The 26,944-nt window shown below is 34.4% G+C and overlaps 1 protein-coding gene across 4 annotated transcripts in view; it reads left to right on the forward strand.

The window, feature by feature from the left end:
* VPS13C (vacuolar protein sorting 13 homolog C) overlaps positions 1 to 26,944 on the forward strand; it is a 196,098-nt gene that overhangs the window by 24,463 nt on the left and 144,691 nt on the right. For 2 of the 4 annotated variants that reach the window (XM_030318038.1, XM_030318039.1), the window contains exons 6-16: positions 5,336 to 5,398; positions 10,306 to 10,371; positions 10,649 to 10,758; positions 12,991 to 13,050; positions 16,151 to 16,210; positions 17,003 to 17,083; positions 18,487 to 18,544; positions 20,281 to 20,408; positions 22,667 to 22,773; positions 23,313 to 23,484; positions 24,622 to 24,684. In XM_030318038.1, coding sequence (XP_030173898.1) covers positions 5,336 to 5,398; positions 10,306 to 10,371; positions 10,649 to 10,758; positions 12,991 to 13,050; positions 16,151 to 16,210; positions 17,003 to 17,083; positions 18,487 to 18,544; positions 20,281 to 20,408; positions 22,667 to 22,773; positions 23,313 to 23,484; positions 24,622 to 24,684 — 968 coding nt within the window. The remainder of the gene's footprint in view (positions 1 to 5,335; positions 5,399 to 10,305; positions 10,372 to 10,648; positions 10,759 to 12,990; positions 13,051 to 16,150; positions 16,211 to 17,002; positions 17,084 to 18,486; positions 18,545 to 20,280; positions 20,409 to 22,666; positions 22,774 to 23,312; positions 23,485 to 24,621; positions 24,685 to 26,944) is intronic. The other 2 variants (XM_030318035.1, XM_030318036.1) reach the window with 1 other exon arrangement.

Consider the following 26,944-nt stretch of genomic DNA (forward strand, 5'->3'; position numbering starts at 1 on the left):
TCTCTACATTTTTAGGTGTATCCATGGAAGATAATGAGGTTCACCGTGTCAGTGTAGTGAAATAATGTTTAGAGGAAGTAGTGCTGTAATTCTGTTTCTAGCTATGTCTCCTTATATCGTATAGGATATTTTTAAAAACTTGATTTTTCAGATTTCAACATTTTAACATCTTGCCTTAAGTGTTAATTTTTTGTTTTTATCTAAAAATATGATGACTATTTTGATTCGGTTTATGGAGAAAGAATAAGGATGAGATGAAAAAGTAGTCTATAGAGTGATGAGTTGAAGGATTCCTCCAGGCCTCCAGTTTTTCTCTTTCAAGTCAAATCACACCCCAGTTGCTGTTTGGGGTGTGAGAATTACTAGCAGTTTACATCGTTTTTCTATCATTTGGTTGCCATGTTTATGCATGTCTGTGATGGGAGAAGACGATACCACAAATGCTAATGCATTTCTCTTTGGTCTTTCTTAAACGGTAGGGCAAACCGTGAGTTAGAAATGACAGAAATGATTTTGTTTCCTAGTGTAATCAGTAAGAAATCTCTTAAAAATAGCTTGTTCATTAAAATTCCTGGGGTGCCTGGGTGGCTCAGTCGGTTAAGCGTCCGACTTCAGCTCAGGTCACGATCTCGCGGTCCACGAGTTCGAGCCCCGCGTTGGGCTCTGGGCTGATGGCTCAGAGCCTGGAGCCTGCTTCCGATCCTGTGTCTCCCTCTCTCTCTGCCCCTCCCCCGTTCATGCTGTGTCTCTCTCTGTCTCATAAATAAACGTTAAAAAAAAATTAAAAAAAAAATTCCTTATCAATGGTTCTAATTTTTTTTTGTCCCAAGTGCTTGCTATTATGCAGAATTATTGATTCTTTTACAGAAAATTACTAAAATACTTTAAGTATTGAGGCTGTCTAAATGAAAGAAATTTTTTAAAAACTTAAATGTGTTTTACCTTTCTCTCTTCATACTTGAGCATATTTTGTCTTTCCCCTGAAGATTAAGAATCTGTGTTTTTATGAAAACAGTGTTCTTTATTTCTGTTACTTTTGTGTGCTAAATAAAGCAAAGTGAGAATGGTTTTGTTTATGACAATTCAGTGTGATTATTTACTTTTATTCACTTTTGGTTAATTAGTATATGTGGAAATAGTACCCTAAAAATTAGGAGAAGGACTTGGAGAGCGTTAGAATTTCATTTCTTTCTTGATACAGGTCATATTAAGTATATTTTGTTAACACACCGTATTTAATGACATATATTAATCAGTAGGCATAGTGATATATGTTTAGATAAAATGATATATAAAATATGTATCATAATATATATTATAGCATAATTATATACATAAAATTAAGTTATATTTTTCCTTTTTAGATATAAACTCCAAACTCCTCTTTCTTTTTTCTTTTTGGATGGAATTAGCTGTGATTGTTTAAAACATATTTGAGTGTTTCCAGTGAACTGTAAGAAGTGTGTATAGTCTCTCCTGTTTTAGTAGTTGACAGCTTAATTGGCAAAATCATAACCTGCTGTACATTTTGTATTGAGTACCTATGAAATTTTGACTGCTGCATGTTTAATGCTTAGGAAATTTATATGTTTAGGATGATTTGATGTATTTATAGGGGCTGAACATCTGTGGCCCTGAGTTTGTGTCGATAGGACTAGTATGCTTATATAATGTACAATAATTACGTTGTAACTTCCTGAATAGTAAAATTTACATTTTGGGGGGATAGAACTAAAATTTAGAATGTAAAATTCAGTTTTAATGTTATTATCTTAGATTTTTCAGAAAAATATTCTGAGTATAAAAGAAATGAATTCAGGGTGCCTGGCTGATTCAATTGGTAGAGCATGTGACTCTTGATTAGGGGTTGTGGGTTTGAGCCCCATGTTGGGTGTAGAAATTACTTCAAAATAAATCTTAAAATAAAAGAGATGAATTCAAGAATTGGGATATATATTGATACTGTTTTTTAAAAAATACATTTAATTATCTTGACTGCATATAAATTTTTTCAAGTTTCCATGAATATAGGTCATATTTTTATATAGTATTATTCATGCAAACGATAAAAAACACCCTAGTCTTTAGATGCTTTGCATGTCGCCATTATTAATATTAATACTGTACTTTATTTTGGAGACTTATTATTTTTCCACTTATTTCTTGGTTTTAAAAGCACAAAAGCACCATGTCACATGTATAGAGACTAAGAGAGGTGAGAAGAGGAAGTAGTTGAACTCAAAGCAGCAGATGATAAAATTGAAAACAAAGTAATCATGCTAATCGGCTTTAAAAAAGTATTTTTACTTAATTTGTTCTATTTGGTAAAATAGAGTGCTGCCCACAGTCTTGTGGGAAAAAATAAAATTGAAATATAATAGTTCATTTCTAAACAATTTGCTCAACTGTAAAAATAAACTTTTTATGAAAAAAAATGTTTTTAAATTTTTTTTTTCTCTTGAGAGAGAGGGAGACAGAGTGCAATCGGGAAAGGGTCAGAGAGAGGGAGACACCGAATCTGAAGCAGGCTCCAGACTCTGAGCTGTCAGCACAAAGCCTGATGTGGGGCTTGAACTCATTAACTGTGAGATCATGACCTGAACCGAAGTTTCACACTTAAACAACTGAGCCACCCAGGCGCCCCCCAATAAACTTTTTAAAATATAAATGTAAATATTAAAAATATATAATATATATCATATATAATATATAAATAAATATAAATATGTGTATTTTATTTTTTGAGAGAGAGAGAGAGAGAGAGAGAGAGAGAGACAGCATATGAGTGGGGGAGGGGCAGAGAGAGAGGAAGACAGAGAATCCCAACCAGGCTCCATGCTGTCAGCACAGAGCCTGATGCAGGGCTCGAACCCATGAACTGTGAGATCATGACCTGAGCCGAAATCAAGGGTCAAACACTTAGCCAACTGAGCCACCCAAAATAAACTTCTTGATATTTTTCTCCTTTTATTTTACTATAGTGAGTTTATTTTCCTAGAAAGGCTTTTTATAAAGTAAAGGGAAAGATTAAATTCCTATGAAGGCCAAAGATTCCCAAATGCTATAGATTCTGTATTTAAAATGTTAATTTTATCTAAGTAGTATACACACACACTTTAAAATCAAATAGTTTTCCCAAAAAGACTTCTAAGGGAAAATGTCAGTCCCCTGTTCTGCTCTTCTCTACCCTTTAGACCCATTCCTTAGAGGGAACCGTGGTTTTAGAAATACTGATGTTCTGCCATTATCTAATTTATTAGCATAAGGTCTTACCTAGGATATCCTCTTATGGTAGTCACGGAGTTTACTTCTCTTACCATCATCTTTCACTCTAAATTGCCCTCTTTCTCATCTCAGAATATGGTATATAATAATTTATGGCCAATTACAGGTCAAATTTACATTACTCTGACAGTGTAATTGTTCACTGTGCAGGCCAAATGATGTACTGTGATTATATTTCCTTTCTTTACAACCTTTTGTTTTTCTTAACTTGTAAATGCTTCTTTTTTATTTGCTTTCTTTTCTGTGTAAATTTACCTTTAATTCTTTTCACTTGCCACATGAAATAATGTTATATGACTCTCAGTGTTACTTTACTATTGTCATACCCACCTATTGGTTCCCCACCCACACCCCATCCCCATTTTCTCTTGAAGATCTCCCTTTGAAATGGTTGTTTTTTCAGTCCTGCTGCACAGCTGTCATCCTGGGATTGGTCTTCATTACTCTTCTGTGTTTAGTTCAGTGTTTTCTGGGTCCCTTGCCTTTTGTTCTTTGTTAGTTATGCTGAAGCATATCTGTAGCTTTTAAGAAAGGATACATTGGATATAATTTTTTAAAATCCTTTCAAGGCTGAAAGTCTTTGTTTACTTACATACTTGTTTGATTTGACTGGGGATAGAATGCTAGGTTTAAAACTAGAATTTTGAAGGCAATATCGCTAGTTTCTAGGTACTTTTGAGAAGTCTTATGCCCATCTGCTCAACACGTTGATGGAAACATAAAAGTCAGAGAATCCGTGAATCGTGCTGTCAAAAACCTTACGTTTTAGTTGAGAAAATAAGACATATGCATAATAATAAACAGGAGAAAAGTGTTGAGTCTCATCAGAGAGGTAAAGATAAGAGTGGTAAGGAAGTTCAGAATGAACATATCATGTTCAGCCAAAGAGATCAGGGCAGACACTGTTTAGACACATATTTAAGCTGTGTCTACAAGATGAGTTTGCAGAAAAGGAGACAGGGTCTTCTAGGTGGAGGGGACAGTGAAGAGAGACAAGTTAGGGAGTTATGGGGAACAGCTAAGAATTTGGGAGTTTGATAGAATGTAGTTGAATGTAAGTTAAAAAGCTGAGTTTAGGTCAATTTTAAGAGATTTGAATGCCGTGATGGTGATAATGGTGACGGTAATGACAATGGTAGCAGCTAACATTTAATGAGCATCTACTATTCGCCAGGTCACTTTTCAAAATGTTTTCTATTTATTGACTCATTTAATAGTTACAACTCTATGACTTAAGGCTATTGTTCCCATTTCTCCCAGTGGAGAAAGCTGCAAGTTAAATAAGTCATCCTAAGTCACAGAGCTAGAAAATGATAGAGCTGTAATTTGAACCTTCTCTGGCTCTAGAGCCTTTATTTTTAGTTTCGTGTTATAACAGACTTTAATCTATAACCATGAAGAGAGTCAGACAGGCAGTCCCTTTTACTTTCTTTAAAAATCCAGGGAGGGATGTCATAAGAGCTGTGTTTTAGAAAGGTTAAGCTTGCTGTCGTGTCTATGCTGTATGTGAGGAGGGAGTTGGAGGATGGTGCTATCTGGCCATCACTAACAAGAATGGGTAGAAAGGAGTCATTGTATCTAAAAAGGGACAGATGAGAGTAAATTAAAGTAAGATGAGTTCATTTTAGTTGACTCTGAAGTTAGTGTAAATATCTCTCAATATTGCATTCTGCAAATGGGCAAAAACAGTAGGCAAAAAGGGAACCAAAATATCTGATTTTTGCTCTGTTGGAAAATTTCAAACAATTCAGTGAGATATTAGTGCTAATTTGTGTGCTTTGCTTAATTTGAAATGATTAATTCTTATAGTTCTAATTACTAAGAAATTTTGTTACAATATTATGATAATAAAGTTTGTATGTTGAAATAATGGAAATGATGTCACTGTGAATACTTCCTTAGAAATAGATTGTTTTGGTGTCACTGCATTTCACTTCTTCTGTCACATGATTTCTAATTCTTTGAATTAAGTTTAGACATATTTTACATGTGAAATTAAAGTGTCTTTTAAATGCTTTGCATTCTGGTTATTGCTGCCATGCGGATGCAGGGGCACATTCAGGGGAGTTCATATATGGCTTGGAAAACTTTGTTTACAAGGACATCAAGCCTGGTGGGTATGCATGGTTAATTTTATTTAGTTATATAAAAAATTGTATTCTTATCTACTCTTGAACATTTAATGGAGCCCATTTGATGACATGCCTTTTTTTTTTTAAGAAAATATGGAAATGTAATTCAGGTTTTTCTCCTTTACCATCATTTCCATTTCCCAACCTTCTGTAGCCATTTGTTCATTCACTAAATATTTAGTGTATTCACATGGCAGGCACCGTGCTGGATGCCTGAATGTTCATGGGGTAAAACAAACATGAACTGTCCTTGTGGAGCTTACAGTTTGGTCTGTAGACAACTTTCACATCTGGATTGCCTTGTGGACTCTGTCATATAGTAGTTTCTCAGCTGGGCAAGTTCTCTCCTATAGTAGTAGTTTTCAGATTTGTAAAAAGCAAGAAAATGGAACCTATTTTACTGTGTGAGACTTTATTTAGAGCCTTGATAAGAGGTGTCCATCTGGCGTCCTTCATATCCTCCGTGATTTGCTTTACCTCCGTAGGAGCTTCAGAGACAAATGTAGACCATTGTCTTACACAGCATACTGAAATTTGAGACTCCACAAAAGGCAGATTTGAAGGCTGACTGCTTTAGCATTTACAATAGGATTCTTTTATTTGGTAGGGAATTGATCAAGTATGTTAAAATAATAATTCTGATAATTTACAAATTAATTTGACATGTTTAATTATATTTTCTATAATTTTATAGGAGTTTATTATATTAGTCACACTTAAAATTTGTATCAATCGAATGGCAAGTGAGATGTGTACTCAAAACATAAACAATAAGCATTAGGTTAGAATTCTACAGCTAGAACCTTCTTTAATATTTGGGTTCATTTGGCAAATGGAAGAAGAATTTGCATTGCAGATTTCACAGCATTGAGTGGAATGGTCTTGAAAGGCGTTTCTCTTTTGATAAAATTTGCCCCTTTAGCAAATGTGACTGACTATGCTAATTTGCCTTGCAGTTACTTTGTTTAATATAAAAGATAGTCAGGAAGTACTCATGGCTCACTTTTTAATTTTGTTATGATTAGACCAACTTTCTACAGTCTCTCGGAGCAGTGTTTTCTGATCCTACTAGGAGTTATCCGCCTCCAAGGTACAAATGAATTCCAGTGGCCTGTTCAAGTCATAACAAAATCATTGGACAATATTGGTGATCAAACAAACAAACAAACAAAACACCACCTCCCCCCAAAAAACCAGCCAGTGATCAATCACTATAAAGGAAAATGTAATTGATTTAGAGTTTCCTTTTCAAAAACACTACATTAACCTGGATAAAAAACTAGTCCTAGAATATTGATGATTCTGAAATGATGAAGAAGCAGTGTTGTGTAAAATTGCGGCTGCCTCAGCGTGAATCAAGGCAGTGGCACCAAACTTGACTGGTTGCCATTGTATTGTTCACTACCATGTACTCACAGTAAAAAATAAGATGAAACAAAAGAAAGAGAGCCCCAGTATTACTTAAAAATGTTATTGATGGAATAGAAAAAATTTAATTTGAATCAACTTAAGCTCTTGACTATGTGTCTTTAATTTTTTGTGTGACAAAGGGAGAAGTATGTATAAAGCACTTACGTACAATAATTGTCTTAAGGAAAAATACTTGTGCATTGTTTAAATTGTCAGCGGAACTAGTTGCTTTTTTCCTGGAAAATCATTTTACGTGGAAGAGTGATTGACAGACTGTTATTATTCAGATTTGGGTGTTTGGTAGACACTTCAACAAAAATCAACTCATGATATTTGTTGCTAACAATAAGATTTTAGCTTTTGAGCAAAAATTAGAATTTTGGAAAACTTGTATTTGCCACCTGGAGTTTGGCAGCTTCCCAGTACTTAAAGACTTTTTGATGAGATTGGCAGGGGTACTAACAAATGGGATTTTTGATAGTAAATAATGAAATCACTCAACATTGAGAAGATCTGCATAATTCAATGAAGCAATATTTCCTTATTACCAATGAGTGATAAAAAAAAATCAGGTATGTGTAAAAGATCCATTTGAAGTGCAAGGTAACCAATTTAATTTAATTTGGATGAAAAATTTATTGATAGAGTTTCAGATTCCAAAATGGAATTAACCTTTAAGAAACTACCACTTGTGGAGTTTGGGTATAGTATCAGTATTTACATGAAATGACCATGAAGATGTTCCACCCTTTTTTGTTTGTTTTTGTTGCACGTGTATGTGGTTAGTTCAGATTTTCTTCGTATGCTTCAATTTAAACAACATATTTCAGCGGATCAAAGGCAGAAGGAGGTATGTGAATCTAGCTGTCTTCTGCCAAGCCAGACATTAAGAGATTTGTAAGATTGTAAAACAGTGCTACTCTTTTCACTACAATTTTTTGTTTGGAAAATATGGTTATTTTTCATAAACGTGTTATCAATGCTATCGCATAGTAGTTTTTAAAAAGTGAATTAATACATTTTTAAAAAATTGCCCAGTTTTGATTTCCACTCTGGCAAATATCAGTAGTTGTAACCCACACTAATAAAAAGCTTTGAAAGGTTCTCAAGTAAGTGTGTAAAAGGTGCCCCAAGACCAAAATATTTGAGGACCAATTTAGAGAGTGATTGAGAATCATAGACTTAGTATTCATCAGATTAAATAGAAACTTTCTAACACTGGGATCAAATAAAGATGAAACAAGAGGCTAAAACAGTTGTGAAGCCAGAAAGATAATAAGGTAAGATAAGAAGAGTGAGTTACAGTAGTATCTAAACCCAGAAGCTGAAACTGTCTCTGAAAGCTGTTCTTTCAGAGTCAAGTGGGGGTAGTTTTCAGGGCTACTTTGTCTTTCTTGTTTCTTTTTAAGTAATACTTCTTTGAGAACTCAGTCTGTTTCTAGATGTTTAGTTTATGAATGAAAAAGACTTAGGGACCATCATTATGGCAAGAAATACTGGTAATAACAAGATCCAGGTTGTTTATGTATTTATTAAATATTTTCGTCTTGAAACTTAGGGTTTTATTCTTGGAATCCAGGATTTGGTTCTTTGGGGTTTTTTTGTTTTTTTAATTTTTTTTTAATGTTTGTTTATTTTGGAGAGAGGGACAGACAGAGTGCAAGCTGTGTAGGGGCAGAGAGAGAGAGGGAGACACAGAATCCGAGGCAGGCTCCAGGCTCTGAGCTGTCCGCACAGAGCATGACATGGGGCTCGAACTCAAGAACTGTAAGATCATGACCTGAGCTGAAGTCGGACGCCCAACCAACTGAGCCACCCAGGCGCCCCTGGTTCTTCGTTTTTATAGTGGCAGGAGAATTTGCTTTAAAATATCAAGAACAATTTTATTTAGTTATTAATTTTTTTAATGTTTATTTATTTTTGAGAGAGAGAGAGACAGAGAGAGTGTGTGAGTAGGGGAGGAGCAGAGAGAGAGAGGGAGACATACACAATCCGTAGTGGGCTCCAGGCTCTGAGCTGTCTGTCAGCACAGAGCCTGATGCAGGGCTTAAACTCACTAACTGTGAGATCATGACCTGAGCCAAAGTCAAGACACTTAACTCACTGAGCCACCCAGGCACCCCAAGGAAGAACAGTTTTAAGATTTCAAGCTAAATTTCATGTGTATTTTCTCAAATGCTATATATATAACCTGAGCTGGGTTTATATATTTTATTACAGTGTTCAGATGTGGATTTTTTGACTCATTTGAACAGATGCCTGTCATGTGCTGTGTGCCTACATATTAGGATAATTCCTGTCCTAATGAAGATTCCTGCCTAGTGGCAAGACAGTTGTGTAAACATTGCAATTACAGTATAATCACTGCTTAGTGGAAGTCTATGTAAAGGTGCAGAGGTAGATGGCCCTGGAGCTGCTTGGAATAGTTGAAGAAGGCCTTAGGGGATCTGGGATTTGGGAGCCTCCCAGGAGTTTGCCTGGTGAAGAACTTCAGGGAAGTTCTGGGAATGATTCATGTAAGAGAGAAGCATTAGCCGTTAGAAAGTTAGGCTTGTTTTGTTAAGTAAGAATAGTGTTTCTGAAGTATCCAGCGCAAGCATGAGTAGAGGAGATAGAACGGCACAAGAAACACTTTTTCATTTTGTCTGCTGGGCTGCAGAGAGCCTTAAAAAAGAATTTTGAGTAGGGGATTAGCAGGCTGTGAATGGCATTGTAGAAGGTATTAGTCTAGTGGCACCGTATGAGGATGTTTATTTTGGAGGTAGTGTGGAGACTAGAGGCAAGTGAGACCATACGGAGACCACTTTAAGAGTGCAGACCAGAGATGATGTCTAGTAGGAAGTTGAGTGTCAAGATGTGTAACTTGGATCAGAGGGGTGTTGCTTAATGCCATAAAAGTGAAGCAGTGCCAATTAAGGAGGATGAGGTTTTAAAGGAATTAATTACTAAGCCAATTTCAAAGTACAGTTCAATGTACATTCTTCTCTTTGGGGGTTCTTTGTATCCTTAACTCGTTCAAGGGTTTTGCTTGTGAGGTGTATCATCCAGAGGAAGTTACCTGTCACCAACCTAACCATTCATTTCATTTGTGTTCCTGTGTCCCTACCATATATTTGTGAAAACCTTTCCCTGAAAGTTTTACATTCGGTCATGATTACATTTCCAGTATTTTGATAATCTTGAAATTAAACTTTAATTGAAGAGTCAAAAATATTTAAAGCACTTTGTGTATGGATATTTGCCTAATTTTTGTATAATTGTACTTGCCAAGTTATTTGTTAGATTAAAGGAGGTTATTCTAGACTAAGGAGGTTTATGAATTTCTGTTTGTATTGAAATAGCAGGTCAGTTTAGAATAGAAGTAAAGCAAACTTACCAGAATTTGCTGTTAGGAAGAATTCTCTTGTTTTTCTTTCTGTCCTCTAGTCTCCTAACTTGAATTTTATCCTTTTCTCACTAAAATGCTTCCACTGAGAAGGACGTAAACGTAAAAAGCACAAAAAACATTTTAAGAAACCTTTTAAAAGTCTTGATCGCTCGAAAGGTAGGTAAAAGTAGTTTTTATGCCATGTGTTATTTGTACACATCGCCACTTGATTTCTGTCTTCAAAGGTAAAATGAATGTTAGATACTCCATAACTTCAAAAATAAGTTTTAACTTGGAAACACATATTAAAGTCTAAAATAAATCTAAAATAAAACAAGGACACCAGAATAGGCTGTCCTTTCTGTTGAGTAGTGCCTTTGCTATGCTTTGGTCATTTGATAGTGAAGTATGTGAGAATTTCAACTCTTGACCTTGTATTTTTCTGTTTTTATAGATAAGCCAAAAGAAGCCAAAAAGGATACATTTTTGGAAAAATTGGCAACCCAAGTAATTAAAAACGTACAAGTAAAAATCACAGACATTCACATTAAATATGAAGATGATGTAAGTAATTTAAACTTATGGAGGTGAAGCTAATAATTGTGTATTTTATGATACTAATTATTGATTTGTTTAGATACGGGTTATCCGTACCAGATTCTAAATCCATGATTTTTTTTTTCTCATGAATATACTACCATATCTTTCCTGTGTTACACTTCTTTCATTAGGCATTTATGTGTGTAAATATAAAACCATTGTATGCCCCTTTCTAAAAGTAATATGAGAGATTTTTCGCTTGTCCTCTGTTATTTATTTTAAATTTCGTTTAATACCTTAAGACTTATTATAACTTTAAGGAACTATATTGATAAAAAAAATTAGGTCCAAATGGTGATGGAAATAATCAACTATAATGGTAGTTAGTAGAGAGTGGACTAAATCATACACCAATAGACTGCTAGTCCCGTGCTCTTTACATTCCTTCAGAAGGGATTAAATATGCACAACTACTCACATACATGTGCAACAGTATATTGAGAAACCATACTTCACTTATAAACAAAGTTTAACATTAGTTGACTGAAGACTGTTTACTGATTAATTTTACTTAAACTAAATATACATTGCTTTGTTTTAAAGTTTGAAAATTATGTAAAATAACCTTGAATTTTTTCATTTACCTAAGATGATGGAAATGCTATTCCGTCTCTTCTAAAAATGAGTTTGTATTCTTTTTTGTTTTTAATAACTTAAGGTTTGGATTTAATTAAAGCAGTACTGACGTATATAGAACTTATTTTCTTTTTCTCACAGATCCTTATAGAACTTCAGTTTTAGTAATACGTATTTGTAGTTTTGCAAGATACACTATCTCCATCTTATTTTGACTTTACCTTTTGGTTTTAGGTAGTCATTAAACTGAATTTTGTTAACAAATGTCTAAAAAAACCTAAGTCATCAGTGCCCTTTTTTAAACAAACTTAGGAATATAAATGACCTCAACACATCATGGAAGTGAGAGTTATTATTGAAACTAATGGCGTATTGATGAACGCGAACCTCAGTTTGAGCTTTAACTAAGGTTTTTTACTGTGCAAGTACAATTAGAAAGGCACATTATTTCTCTCTTTTTAATAAAAAAAATATACAGAGATGCACAGGAGTGGGATAAGTAACATCAATAATGTTTAAGTTGGTCTCACTGACAAGATAGATTAAAAAGGTCTAAGAGGAAAAGAACTAAAAAGTGCAGAGGGATCTTCCTTGTATCATTCCTCTTTCAACGTTATTACCTTAATTATTGTATTTAGGATAATGAAAAATAGAGTTTAGGAAGTGGGGAGTAGGGAAAGTATAATAATGTATCATAAAGATGCTCACTGGATGATAGTCGTAGTTTGTGGGTAGTGCCTTAGCAAGTGAGGAGTTATGTTTTATTCTGAAATAGCTGCAAGCTCTCTTGAGCTGGTTGTCTGAGGTATAAGGATGAGCGTGGAAATAAAGGAAGATAATAAAAAACTAAGCTCCCAGTGCGATTTGTGCTTCTCAGTTATTCCAGAGCATGCATTTTTCCTGCATTTGCGAAGGGTCTATGTGACTACACTCTGGAGTCCCTGTTAGATGACTTAAAACAATATGTTTTTTCTTCTCTCTCTAGTTTCCCTAGTTTCTTTCATGGCCAACCACCCTCTATGACTTTTGGACATCCCTGTGATGTCTAAAACAATGACATTGTACACATTGTGGTACAGTGTAAGCATGGTGTGTCAATATAACTTATGTATCAAAGATCAGGAATAGAACAAAAGTTTAACAGGTTAAGAGAGTATGTTAAGAATCTTGGGCATTTCCTAACAAAGCAGTTTTGAAAAGTTAAGAATGTTAAAGGCTTAACGAGACAGTTCACATTTCTAAGTGTTAAAAGTAGTTTAGTGGCACGGTTATTATCCATGACATCTTGTTTTCTTTATCTTTGAAGAACACCTTTAATAGTAGCCCTAAAGAGACTGTCTCTTTTTCACTATTTAGACAAGAATCTAGTTAGTGAGAAAAGAGTTCACTTCATAAGAAAAGAGTTTCACTGGGAAAGTATCGTATTCATATCATGCCTACAAAATATGGGTAATCCTAGCCACGTTACTGCCTTTTTCTCTTCTTTTTTTCCCACAAATCCATTTGGATTGTGTGACTTACTTGCATACTAATTGCCCTATGTTGCCTACTGTACAGAGTGGAACATGGCTTCACTTTTACCATCAGTATATTTTCATGTCATCTTTTCTTTTTTGATAGGTTACTGATCCAAAGCAGCCTCTTTCATTTGGTGTCACACTGGGAGAACTCAGTCTATTGGTAATGTTGGCCTTATTTACAATTTACAGTTTACAGTTACATGTAAAATATTGCCATGTCACAGGGTGAATTGCTAAAACCAACTGTTGATACAAACAGCTGTTTTGTTTTTATGTGTAATTTTTTTTACAACTTTTCTAGAAGTTCAAAATTTATAGTGATGCTGTTATCACATTCTCTATTTCGATTTGTCTTTGAATTTAATGAATATCAAGATACCAATATCAAACATTGTTGAAGAATTAAAAGCTGTATCTTAAACATGTGGGAAGGTAGGGGAAGGCAAATTTTTATAGAGTCATGTTCTCATCCTTGGTATAGGCAGGTAGAATTTCCAAATAGCTTAGAAATGTGTATATGTACATGTGTATTATATTGAGATGTATATAAGGTAGTTTATTTTGGTTAAGTATTTTATAATGCAGTTTGCTTTTCTTCTAAAGATCTTGAAAGGTAAATAGTGTGTATATTCACGTTGGACATTTTTCCCTCTATTTTCTTTGGACAACTATATGGTAGGAAAAATGGTTTAAAGTTAAGGACAGTGAGTAAATCATGCTGGGTACATATTTGTCTTCTCATTAGTTATATGGAGAGGGCCTTAGTGAAGAAAGAAGAGGAAGCAAAATGAAAGAGAAGGGGAGAAACAGAAAAAGGACATGGTTCCATTGAGGCCTTAAGAATAATATTTCCATATGGAGAAACAGAGATATACATCAAATTGAAGACCAAAGCAGAAACATTGGGGGAAAAAAAAACAAAACAGAAAACCTGGATGAACAAATTTAAGGGAACCAAGGAAGCTAGTGTTTATTATACTGTTTACCTCTGCTTCTTTCCAAGATGAATTTTAAGTAGCTCTTGATGAAAAATGAAATCTACAATAACAGAGACTAGAGATAATTGCTCCAGAAAAACTAGACTAACAATATTAGTCATAAATGAGCACAGTATTTTACGTTGAGCTTCTAACCGACAAAACAAAAAATACAATTTAGTCACGTACTTCCCATTGACTGATAAAGAGGCCCACTAGTGCATACAAATGATATGTAGTTTCCTTAGTGTATACTGTTGTTTGATTCTCTGTATCTTTGCTCAGACTCTTCATACCACTTTCTTTGCCTGTATTACTTTCTTCTCTTTGTCTCCTTGACGATCCCGTTCAGGTTTTAATTCTTATGTTAGATATTACCTTGTCTTTCCAATTCCTTTTTCACTTTCCTCTTAGAATTTATTGTTCTTTCTTTTATGCCCCCTATTATATTTTATTAGAACACCTGAAACATTATTTTACTGGTTACCATGATGGTCTCCTTCTGTCTAACTTTCATTCATTCACTGATAAAATAGTACTTTTATTTTAGAGTTTTTGTGATGATTAAAGGAAATAGTTTGTGTAAAGCATTTGGGACATGTCTGGCTCAGTAATTTTTTGCTTCAACTATTACACTGACTTTAATAACAACAATAATCCCAAACTTAGGTCTTTCTGTATCCATACCAATCCTTTTCTCCATCTTTCCAGTTACAATTGAACTCTTATATTTAAGGTGATCTTCCCACCTCTGATCTGGATCCCATCTTCTCCATGTCCTTAGGAGCTTTTTTCCTTCCTCTCTCTCTGTCTCCTTTCATCACTTCTTTCTTTCTTTTCATAAATTTTCTTTTTCCTAAATCTTCAACTCTCTTCCTCCCCACCCTTTCCCCTCCTTCCACTCCTTCCTGTAAGTATTGAAACACATTCACGTCTGGGTTTTTTTTGTTTTGTTTCTTTAATTTTGCAGTTTTTAAAATAAAAAAAAATTTTAATATAATTTATTGTCAAGTTAGCTAACATACAGTGTATATGGTGTGCTCTTGGCTTTGGGAGTAGATTTCCCGTGATTCATTACTTACATAAAACACCCAGAGCCCAAATGTCCATCACTTGATTGAATGGATAAAGAAGATGTGGTATATACATATACAATGCAGTACTGCTTGGCGATGAAAAAAATGAAATCTTGCCATTTGCAACACTGTGGAAATGGTTTTTTTTTAAGATTTTAAAAAAAATTTTTTTTTAACGTTTATTTATTTTTGAGACAGAGACAGAGCATGAACGCGGGAGGGTCAGAGAGAGGGAGACGCAGAATCTGAAACAGGCTCCAGGCTCTGAGCTGTCAGCACAGAGCCCGATGCGGGGCTCGAACTCACGGACTGTGAGATCGTGAGCTGAGCCAAAGTTGGCCGCGTAACTGACTGAGCCACCCAGGCACCCCTTTAAGATTTTTTTTAATTTTTTTTTTTTTTTTTTAAGTAATCTCTACCCCCAACACGGGGCTTGAACTCATGACCCTGAGTTTAAGAGTCACACACTCTTCGGACTGAGCCAGCCAGGTGTCCCTCAGGTCTTTTACAATAAGATTAAAAGGGCCTCCTGAACCTTCTCCCACCCCACTTAGGCCCCATCTAACCGCTGCCTTCTCTTCTGCCTCTTTCTAACTTTCTGAGAGAATTCTCTACCTTTACCATCTTTGTTTCCTTACTGCCTGCTGACTCACTACCCAACGTACTGACTCTGCTATGCCTCTGAAATTGTTCTTGACAAGTCCATCAGTAATGCCCTGACTGCTCAATAAATTAGTTTTAGTTTATCTCATGGTGGCATTTGGCCTTAACTGACTATGCTGACTTTCTAGAAATACGGTCATGCTGTGATTTCCATATTCTCGTGGTTTTCTTCCTATTTTGCAATAACTATTTATTTGATCTTTTAAAAGAATATGGACCTTCTTATTCACTATCTCATAGGCTAGCTTTTTTTATTTTTTGATCATTTATTCATATCCAATTCCTTCCACACAGACACATAGTTTAGACAAATAGCAACTCTTAATTTTCTGGATGAAGGAACTCGGTTAAATTAGAACCTCCTCAATTCTGTTTTCACCATTCCTTTGATTTTGTCAAATAGATATGTAAGGGAACAGGTAACAGTAGTGAACATTAGCCAGATGTCTTTTCTTTTGTCTAAGTTATTTTGATATAGTTTATAAATATTAGAGCAATGTTTTATGATATACTATGTTTCACAGTTATTCTTTATTTCTTTTAGACTGCAAATGAACATTGGACTCCATGCATATTAAATGAAGCAGAAAAAATTATATACAAGGTATTAGACTGGATTAAGAATTTGTTACTATTTTTCTAGGAACACACACTTAACATATTTTTTTTGAAACCTTGATGGAGCCCAATGTGCCATTGAAGAGTGACTCAAGTGTAGGGCCTGGTTTTGGCTCTGCTTACTGTGTGACCTTCTGTGATCACTTACCTTTTCTGAGGTTTAGGTTCTTCCCCTAGCAAAAGGAATCAGAAAAATTAATATTTTCCAAATGTATTTTGTGGAGCATTAGGTAATTGAAATATTAGATTTATAGAAAAAAATTCTCTGGTCAAGATTACTGATGGAAGTACTAAGCTGTACATAATTAAACAGTATGTTTCATTTTGTTTTAAACCACAGGACTTCACAATACTTTAAATATGCTAATAAACATTATGAATTTGTAGCTTTCCCCACCTTGTTGTTCTAGATTCTCCTCCCCCTCACCCCTCCCTCTAAACAGCCATTCCTGTCCATTGGAGGAATCATGTCTTTCTTATTCAACAAAACATGTACAAGGCCTGTTAAATAGTATATTGTCAATTAATATTTGATAATTGAATGAACGAATTTCCTTGGAAATAGTGTTGCCGGAAGCACAATTTTCCAAATGCTAAGGTTAATAATAAAGTCCATGAATAACATGATTATGTTTTCCCCATATTTGCTCAAGTTTTTTCTTGAAAAGCTCAAAATGGCAATTGGATAATGTTAGGGTGAATATGAGAATAATCTTTTAATATTGCTTCATAATGTTAATGTGTTAGTTGCTTGACCTCTTTGATTTTTCTTTTATAGCTTATACGACTTGATAGTCTTAGTGCCTACTGGAATGTAAACTGCAGCATGTCTTACCAGGGATCGAAGGAACAGATCTTGGTAATTTCAGTTTATGCCTGAAGAGCTCACTACACTCCCTAAACTTTTTTTAACATAAGAAGTGCTGAAGGAGAACAGGATATAGTCTTTTGTTTAAGTTGTATTTAACTATATCAGAATTGTGAAACACACTTTTTGGAATCCACTCTTTTTTTTAATTTTTATTTAAAATAAATAAACTTCAAAAAATAAACTGGTATTTTTGAAGATCTTTGTGAAACCATTCACTACACAGTGAAATAATAACCTATACTATTACATTAAAACTGCATTTCCGGTTTTTTACACTCACATTTTGATGGCATTCTGGTTACGTTGTGGTGTTTCACGTCAGAATGATTACTTGAAGAGTGTTGTAAGGAAAGATGATACCTTTCAGAGCTAAAGAAGATCTTCTTAGCACTTTTTTTTAATTGAAGTGTAGTTGACCTTAGCAAATGTTGTAAGCATTTGTGATGATGATTTCCTGAACAGTGAAAGGTCAATTGGAAACTTCAGTGTGCTAAGTTAGTCTTAGTCATTTTTATTTACTAAGAGGGAAAAGGAAGAACAGTTGAATTTTCTGAACTTCAATTAATTACAAGATTCTCTTATTTCTCAGAAAGATATTGGAGCAAATAATTTGCCTTTGTCTAGAAAGTGTTTAAGATCTCAATTCATGGATATTTAGTTTTTTGTTTTTAAAAAAAATTTTTTTTTAATGTTCATTTTTGAGAGAGAGAGAGACAGAGCGTGAATGGGGGAGGGACAGAGAGAGAGGGAGACACAGAATCGGAAGCAGGCTCCAGGCTCTGAGCTGTCAGCACAGAGCCCGATGCTGCTCCGGAACCCATGAACCGTGAGATCATGACCTGAGCCCAAGTCTGACGCTTAACTAACTGGGCCATCCAGGCACCTCCCTGCGTGCCACTCCCCCCCCAGTTGTTTCTTTTTTTAGTCAGAGGGGAACATAATACTATAACATTTTTAAATATTTAGAATTTTATTTTATTTTATTTTTTCATTGATTTAATGCTAATTTATTTTTGAGAGAGAGAGGCAGAACGTGAGTGGGGGAGGGGCAGAGAAAGAGGGAAACACAGAATCCAAAGCAGGCTGTCAGCACAGAGCCTGATGCCGGGCTGGAACCCATGAACTGCCAGATCATGACTTGAGCCGAAATCAGACGCTTCAGCGTCTGAGCCACCCAGGCGACCTAGATACTTAGAATTTAAAAAAATTATCTACTTTTATATTTTTTTCCAAGAAATTTACCCATAAATAATGCTCAGTGTGCTTTTCTTGTGGAGTACTAATTAAAAAGAGGAAAATAAAGATACTGATTTAAGAACAACATTTCCCCCCCATGTGTAGATGAGTATGTGTGTATTTCTTTTCATTCTCATCCTCAAATTTTTGTTTAGGATCAGCTGAAAAGTGGAATTCTTACAAGTAGCAATATACCTGCAAATCATCAATATAGTAAGTAATGGTAAAAGTTTTACTTCATGTTATAGAAAACGTAGATTTAAATACTCTGCCATAATATACTTTTTGTGATAAAGTTACTTTGACAAGACCAAAGTATGGATTTTATATTTTAGTTTTATAATACAGCATATTTGAATTATACCTAAGTGTTTAGGAATAGGTTATGACATATACATACCACGGGAGTGTAAGAGAGAGGAGGGAAGTACGTCTGTAGTTCATTCCCAATGACTAAACACCCTTGACCTCCCTGTTTTCTTTTTACCTTGTTATCACGTTTGTTTGGGGCTTTAGGTTTTCTTTGTTTAATAACTCAGTTTCTGGGATTTTGGTATTCAAGTCAACCTTACCATGTCACTATTGCAGTGTTATGACAAACCAACGATTCTAGAGTTATTTATTTATTTGTTTGTTTATTTTGAGAGAAAGAGAGAGACAGAGACAGTGTGTGTGTGAGCACGGGAGGGACAGAAAGAGAGAGAGCGAGAGAGAGAGAGAGAGAGAGAGAGAATCCCAAGCAGGCTCTGCACTGTCAGTACAGAGCCCAACATGGGGCTTGATCCCATGAACTGTGAGGTCATGACCTGAGCCAAAACTAAGAGTCAGACACTTAACCTACTGAGTCCTCCAGGTGCCCCCATAGAGATTTTCTAACTGGGCTTTTCTAATTCTTGGCACCCTCACCTTTACTTATTTTTCAACAGCCCTATAACAAATGAGCCTGTTTATTTATTTATGCTGTTTTCTCCATTTTAGTTTCATTCTAAAGAGGCTTTTGTTTTGTTTTAAATTTAGTACACCCCTTTGTGTTTGTCCTGAGCTTTCATGCTCATCTTCTTGCATATTCTATATTACTGTGGTTTACTCTCGTTTTCTTCATATTTTATAGCTGACTGCCATGATGTAAGAGTTGTTACTTTCTCTTTATGTTCATAGACCTCTCCATTTAATGATGATGATGTTTTCAGATGAAAGTGTTTAGTTTCATACGTGAAAGAACTATTTCAGAGAAATCTACAACCTCATTTATAAGTGGTATCCTCCACTTGTAAATAACCTTTAAATAAGTTAAAAATTTTATACAATCTTATGCAATTGTAAATGCTGTATGATATCACAATTTATCTAAGTTCGATACTATTCACAGTTAAATATATTACTTTGCCCTGTCATCTTCCCTAATATGCCTTTTCATGCTGGTTCTTAACTTCAGGAATATTTTCTTTATTTGATTCTAAGATTGTATATGTAATGATAATTTTGAAAATTGTAAAGTGGTAAGCATTTTTTTTCTTGGTAGCATGAATTTCATTCATGATTCTGTTCTAAATTCTGCCAGTGATTAAATAAGACAAAAAATCAAATTTTGTTTCCTACCTTGTATAATATTTTTAATGAATAATAAAATCATTAAATGTCTCGTAGTAAGGAAGAGAAGCCTAATTTTATATAGCCAGAATAACCAAGAGTAGATGGTCTACTATTTTGTGCATTTTTACTTAGAAGCATAGGAGTACAATTTCCTCCTTAGAGATCCCCGTTTAACTTATAGTCGATGTTATGCAGATAAGTAGATGCTTAAATATTTTTTGGTAGTGTTTTTGTTACATTTTTTACTTATTTTAGTCATTTTTCTGTACTTTCACAATAGTGTTTTCATAATTATTTATAGTTGTTCATTTGTAAGGGCTTATAAACATATCTTATGTCTTCCCATGTGATGAAAGTTTTCCAGCCAATATCAGCTTCTGCAAAGCTCTACATGAATCCTTATGCAGAAACAGAGCTGAAAACTCCCAAACTTGACGGGAACATAGAAGTACAGAATATTGCCGTTGAATTGACCAAACCTCAGGTAAGATTCACGTGGACATTTCTAGCTTTGATCAGCTTTGAATCTCAACTTCATTTGTCCTTTGTGATTATTCCTTCTCTGATGCTCCTCTCCAATGCTCTGGTGGTTCTTTTATATATTTACACGTGTGTGTGTGTGTGTGTGTGTGTGTGTGTGTGTGTGTGTATTTTTTTTAAGAAAATAAATACAAAATTAAAAAAATATTTCCTTCATTTTATGTGATCTTTTCCTTCTTGGTAGAGTATCTTACCAAGTTATAGAAAATGACATTATTCCTATTTAATTCTCAATTGTTGATGGAAGATTTTAATGTGTTTTTTTCTTCCTCAAATTTTAATAGACATATTCGTATTAAATATTGTCTACTTAATTTTTAGAATAGCTTATGTTGGCAGCTTTTTCTTCCATCATTTGTTTCTCATTTGGTTACATGCACGGGGAGTTTGGGTAGCAGACAGACCTGGAGAACTGAAAATGAAGGGAGGACCAGGGATTTATTTAGCTAAATGACTTTTAGCTCAGTGCAGTCCAATAAGAATGTACAGTAGTACCCCCTTCTCCACGGTTTCCTTCTCCTTGGTTTTGCTTACACGGGTCAACTGTGGTCTCCAAGCGGATGACCTTTCTTCTGATGTATCATCAGAAGGTCGCTAGTGGCCCAGTACTATGTCACAGTGCCTGTATCATTCACCTCACTTTGTATCATCATTAGGCATTTTATCATAAGAGGAAGAGTGAGTGCAGAACAATAGGATATTTTGAGAGAGAAACACACACCACATTCACTTAACTTTTATCGCAGCATCTTGTTATAATTATTCTCTTCTATTATTATTGTTGTTAATCTCTTGTTGTGCCTAATTTATAAATTAAACTTTATTAGAAGTATATGTGTAAAGGAAAAGCATAGCATATGTAGGGTTCAGTACTATCCATGGTTTCAGGCATCCGCTTGGAGTCTTAGAACATGTTTCCTGTGGATAAGGAGGGGATTACTGTCATTCGGGTTGTATATGTAATTTAAAATTTAATTTAAAATTTTAATGTATTTTAAAATTAGTTTAAAATTTTCTAGTTGTTACATTAGCAAAGTAAAAAGAAAAGATGAAATTAGTTAGTAAAATTAGTAACATTCCATTTAAGCTAGCATACCTGAAATATTATCATTTCTGCATGTAATCAGTATAAAACATTAAGATATTTTACATCCTTTTGTTTTTCCTAAGTCTTTGAAATCTAGGGTGTATTTTAAACTTACAATACATGTAAGTTCAGACTATGCGTACTGTGAGTGGTGAATAATCATGTGGTAACCATTTGGTAAAAATGTGTTAAGAAAAACAGAAGAAATAGCTAGATTTGCCCCTTTCTTTATCTTATCTACAGTCATGTTGTGTGTGTGTGTGTTTCCCTTCATTTGAATTGCTTACCTGGTACTTGCAGAGTTGTATTGGTGATAAGATGGACAATTAAATACGTTTATCTTGCCTTAGTTATATAATGATTTTCTGGAGCCATTTTCAAATCAGCTCATAGATAGTCAATGCTGAAATGATGGTCCAGAGGAAAATATGTAGTTTTAGGAACAATCATGTTCCAGGTCACTAGTTATAGATAGTGTGTTTGGTTGTTTCTAAGATGTGCCTTTATCTTACACTTTAGCATATTTGAAAATAGAATGTATTATTATTATTGTTGATGGTATGACAGTTTTAATTGGCAGCATTGTTTTTTTTTTTTCTTTTTATAGTGGAACTTAAAAATTACGTTACAACTTACAATTGATGGTGTCTTAAATTTGATGAAATATATATATTTTATATATATATAATATATATATGTATATGTGTGTGTATGTATATATATGTATATACATATATATGTACATATATATACACACACATATACACATGGCATATATTTTAAAGTTTATCTTGAGAGAGAGCATGAGCAGGGGAGGGGCAGAGAGAGAGGGAGAGAGAGGGGATCCCAAGCAGGCTCCATGCTGTCAGCGTGTAGCTGGTTCAGTGACTGGAACCCATGAAATGTAATATCATGATCTGAGCCAAAATCAAGAGTCGGACGCTTAACCGACTGAGCCACCCAGGTGCCCCAATTTGATGAAATATATTAACAAGCAACCATGATTGTCATTATTTCAAGGAAGTTGGAGTCTTGTGAGACTGAAAATATAATAAAATATGGTGTTTATCCATGTGTGAAATGTAATAATTATAACTGTATTTTTGTTTTAATAGTACTTAAGTATGATTGACCTTTTGGAGTCATTGGATTATATGGCTAGAAATGCCCCTTACAGAAAATATAAGCCTTATTTACCACTTCATACCAATGGTCGACAATGGTAAGTTAGAATTTTTTTTTTTTTGAGAAATACATAATAGAGTTAGGAACTCTCAGATTTAAGAGACCTTTAAAGCCATGTGATGAAACCACTTTTTTTCTTTATTAGACATGAAAAGGATATCTTTTGTATTATGTCTTTGTTAATTTTTCGTAAACACATTCTCTTATACTCTTGCTTTTAGAGTATTACTGAATTTTCCACTTAGCATTAAGACTTTAATCATTTTTTGGTCTTACTGTCCATGGGCTCAATGTTATAACCATATTGAGATAGTATTCATTTTGCATAACATGTCATTTTGTGTCTTTATGACTTTGCTTTGACATACCCTCTTATTGGAGTTGTTTGCTCATTTTGTAATCTGTTTATGTCAGAGAATTGTACTGGACAATTGAAATGTTATTGCTGAGCTCTTATAGGGGAATGGTTAATAAGAACACAAAAATGTAACACTGTAGATCCAAAAGTCAAAGCCATTTTCCTGCTTTTTTTCTTAAACCTTTGTATTCAAATGTACATTAAAATTTGATTTGCAGGTGGAAATATGCAATTGATTCTGTTCTTGAAGTTCATATAAGAAGGTATACACAGATGTGGTCATGGAGTAACATAAAAAAACACAGGCAGTTGCTCAAGAGTTATAAAAGTGCCTACAAAAGTAAGCTAACCCAGACTAAAGTCCCAGAAGAAATACAGAAACAAATTCAGGTATATTTTGCATATATTAGTGAAAGCTATTACTTGTTAAATCATCCTTCAGTGTTAATTTTTCTAAATTATAAATATAAAATATAATTTTAGGAAGAATAGGACTGATCTTTTTTTGAAAAAATGCAGAGTTTTTTTTTCAGTTTTTTCTTCTTTAAACAAATCTTTCTTTTCCATCCTAATGTCAGATAAAATCTGGTTACTAGAAACTATTGGGAGAAATTGCTTGTTTTTTTATAATAATGTTTAGAAAATTAGTAGCAGAGCTGTTCAAATATATATTTATTATTAGCTAGATATATGTTATTAGTTTTGTTACTGGCTTTTTTTAGGAGCTCAAAATATTATTTATAAAAAAAAATAGCTCTTATTCCTTAAAATAGGAATCCCTTTGGAAAAATAGAGAAACACGACTCTGAGTATATAAGTTGCTTAATATCATCTGGTCTTGATTATATGACTACTTCTGCCACAAATTCATAATGTTAAGAATTAATTGAATTCCCATTATTCTGAAATACATGAGAATCATTAATATTATATATTAGAAAAAGCATCAAGTTTCTCAGCATCTGAGGTCTGATGTTCTCATGTATAAAATGGAAACAGGATCTGTCTTACAGAGTTCTGAGAATTGCATGAAATAGCACATAGAATACCTAATACACAGGTCACCAATACATATTAGATTCTTACATACTTTTATTTAAATTCCCCAAGTCATTTTCTACTTTAGCTTCTTGTGGATTTACAGAATTTTGCATTCTTAAATTTTGTGTTTTATAGTACAATCGTTATAAAATACTATAGACTAGAGTGAGTCAGAAGTAAGAACCATAAGGATAATACCTAAAAAAAGCCCCTCTCCTAAATATTCTGTATCTATAATGATCTTATTAAAATTCTTACATTTATATTGTATTTTTTGTGGGTTTGCTTTCTTGGAAAACTTACTTCCCTTATTGCAAAAACTATAAGTAGAATAGTCAAGTGTACATGCAAATTTATACTTACACTTACATGAGATCACAATTACTGTTTATTCATGGACTGGATAAGCCTAGAAATCTTAGAATAAAAATTTTTTTAATCTAATGCTATTTTTCTTGTTTACAAGTGTCTCTTTGTATTTTATAGGATTTGGAGAAGACTCTAGATGTTTTTAACATAATTTTAGCAAGGCAACAAGCACAAGTTGAGGTAATCATTTTTATTTGCTCATTTTATGTTTTAAACATGTTAATATTACTCCTTTAAACTTAAGATCAGGAAGTCTTAAGTTTCAGGGGATTTATTCAAGTATAAAGGTTGAGTTTTCATGCCTTCATTTAGTCTCAGGAGAAAAAATTGGAACATTGGAAAGAACACATTAACATGAAAGGGCAAAAAGTTTTAATTTTTAAAAAAATTTTTTTAATGTTTTTATTTTATTTTTGAGAGAGAGACAGAGCACAAGTGGGGGAGGTGCAGGGAGAGTGAGAGAGACACAGAATCCAACACAGGCTCCAGGCTCTGAGCTGTCAGCACGGAGCCTGACATGGGGCTCGAACTCACAGTGAGATCATGGCCTGAGCCAAAGTTGGACACCTAACTGACTGAGCTGCCCAGGTGCCCCAAAATTTTAATTTTATGACAAAAAATTTGAAACTCCCCAAAAGAAAGTAAATAAAAGTCGTCTGTAATCCTAGCAACATAGAATGCTGCTGTTAACATTTTGACACACAGTCTTGCAGTTTTTCTCCCATGCCTAAGTGCTGACTTAAGTTTGATCTTTATCCCCCGTCCCTTCACTTTGTCTTTGCCTTGTTTCCTTTTCTCTCCCTCCCTTACTTCTTCTTTCCCTTCCTCCTTCTCCCCTTCTCTTACTTCTTTTCTTTTTTACCATAATTGGAATCAGTCTGTTTATATTTCACAGTTCATGCTGACTTATCCCACTTGGCATATCCTACCAATAATGGCCTGTCTCCATTGTTCCATGTCAATCCTATTCTGTAACATGACATTTTTGATAATTAAAAAAAAATAAATTGCAAGTACAATACAACTCGGTGTAGGAAAGTTAGGAAATAAAGATACACAAAGAAATAAAATAGAAACAGCTATTATCTCACACTGAATATACCTACAGTTGATAATGTTTTGTATATTTTTTAGTCTTTTTGATATTTATAGATCTCTGTACACATACTCATATTCAAAAAAATTTTTTTTATGTTTATTTTTGAGAGAGAGAGAGAGAGAGAGAGAGAGACACAGAGTGTGATTGGGGGAGGGGCAGAGAGAGACACACACACGCAGAATCTGAAGCAGGCTCCAGGCTCTGAGCTGTCAGCACAGAGCCCAATGTAGGGCTTGAACCCACAAGCCCACAAGCCATGAGATCATGACCTGGGCCGAAGTTGGACGCTTAACTGACTGAGTCGCCCTGGTGCCCCACATTTTTAAATGGGATTAAAGCACACGCCTATTCATTCATTTACTTAGTAAGTACTCATTGAGTCCCTATTTTACTAGCATCATGGTTAAGAGTGTGGACTCTGGAGTCAGATGGTCTGGATTCTAATCCCAGCTTTGCCTACTTGTATGATCTTGGGCTAGCTCTTTAATCTCTTAGTGCCTCAGTTTCCTGATTTGTAAAATAGGATTAATTCATAGTATGTACATCACAGGGTTACTTTGAGGAGTACATGATAATCCATGTAAAGCACTTAGACTACTGAGTGCTTGGCACATAGTAATTAGTAAATAAGTGATTTTTTTTTCATCATCATCATCATCTTCATCTGTATTAGCGTACAGAAATTAACAGAACAAAAATCCCTTACTTACATTCTAGTAGAAAGAAAGATAATAAAAACATAAATAAAAATAAAGTTGAAGGGCATACAGAAAAGGAATATATCACTGGGGCCAGGCAGTAATGATGATGCGGGTTGCAATTTTAAATAGGGTGGTCACGGAAAGCCTCACTAAGAAGGAAACATTTAAGCAAACACCTGAAGAATGTGAGGGAATCAACCAGAATCCTTTCTGAGGGAAAAGTGTACCAGGCAGAAAGAATATAGCAAGCTGAAAAGTTTTGAGGTGACTATCTGGTTCACTCACGGAACTGAGTGGTGAGAGAGCGGAGAGTGGTCGTTAGCAAGGTCAGAGTGGAACATAGTGGAGGAGTAGGAGAGGTGCTTATGGGAGTTGGAGAGGGTGCCAGATTGTTAGGGTCTTATAAGTAATTGTGTGAATTTGGCCTTTACTCTGAATTAGGGAGACATTTTGAGAATGGAATGATACAGTCTAACTTATGTTTTAAAACTCACTCAGTCTGCTCTTTTGTGTAAAAAGGAGAACAAGGATGAAAATAGGGAGATCAGTTAGGATGCTATTGAAATATTTGAGGTGAGAGATAATGGCTGAGAGTGGTTGCAATGGAGGTGATGAGAAAAGGTCAGATTTCTGGATAGAA

The sequence above is a fragment of the Lynx canadensis genome, chromosome B3, assembly GCF_007474595.2.
Source record: "Lynx canadensis isolate LIC74 chromosome B3, mLynCan4.pri.v2, whole genome shotgun sequence".
In the NCBI taxonomy this organism is placed as follows: Eukaryota; Metazoa; Chordata; class Mammalia; order Carnivora; family Felidae; genus Lynx; species Lynx canadensis.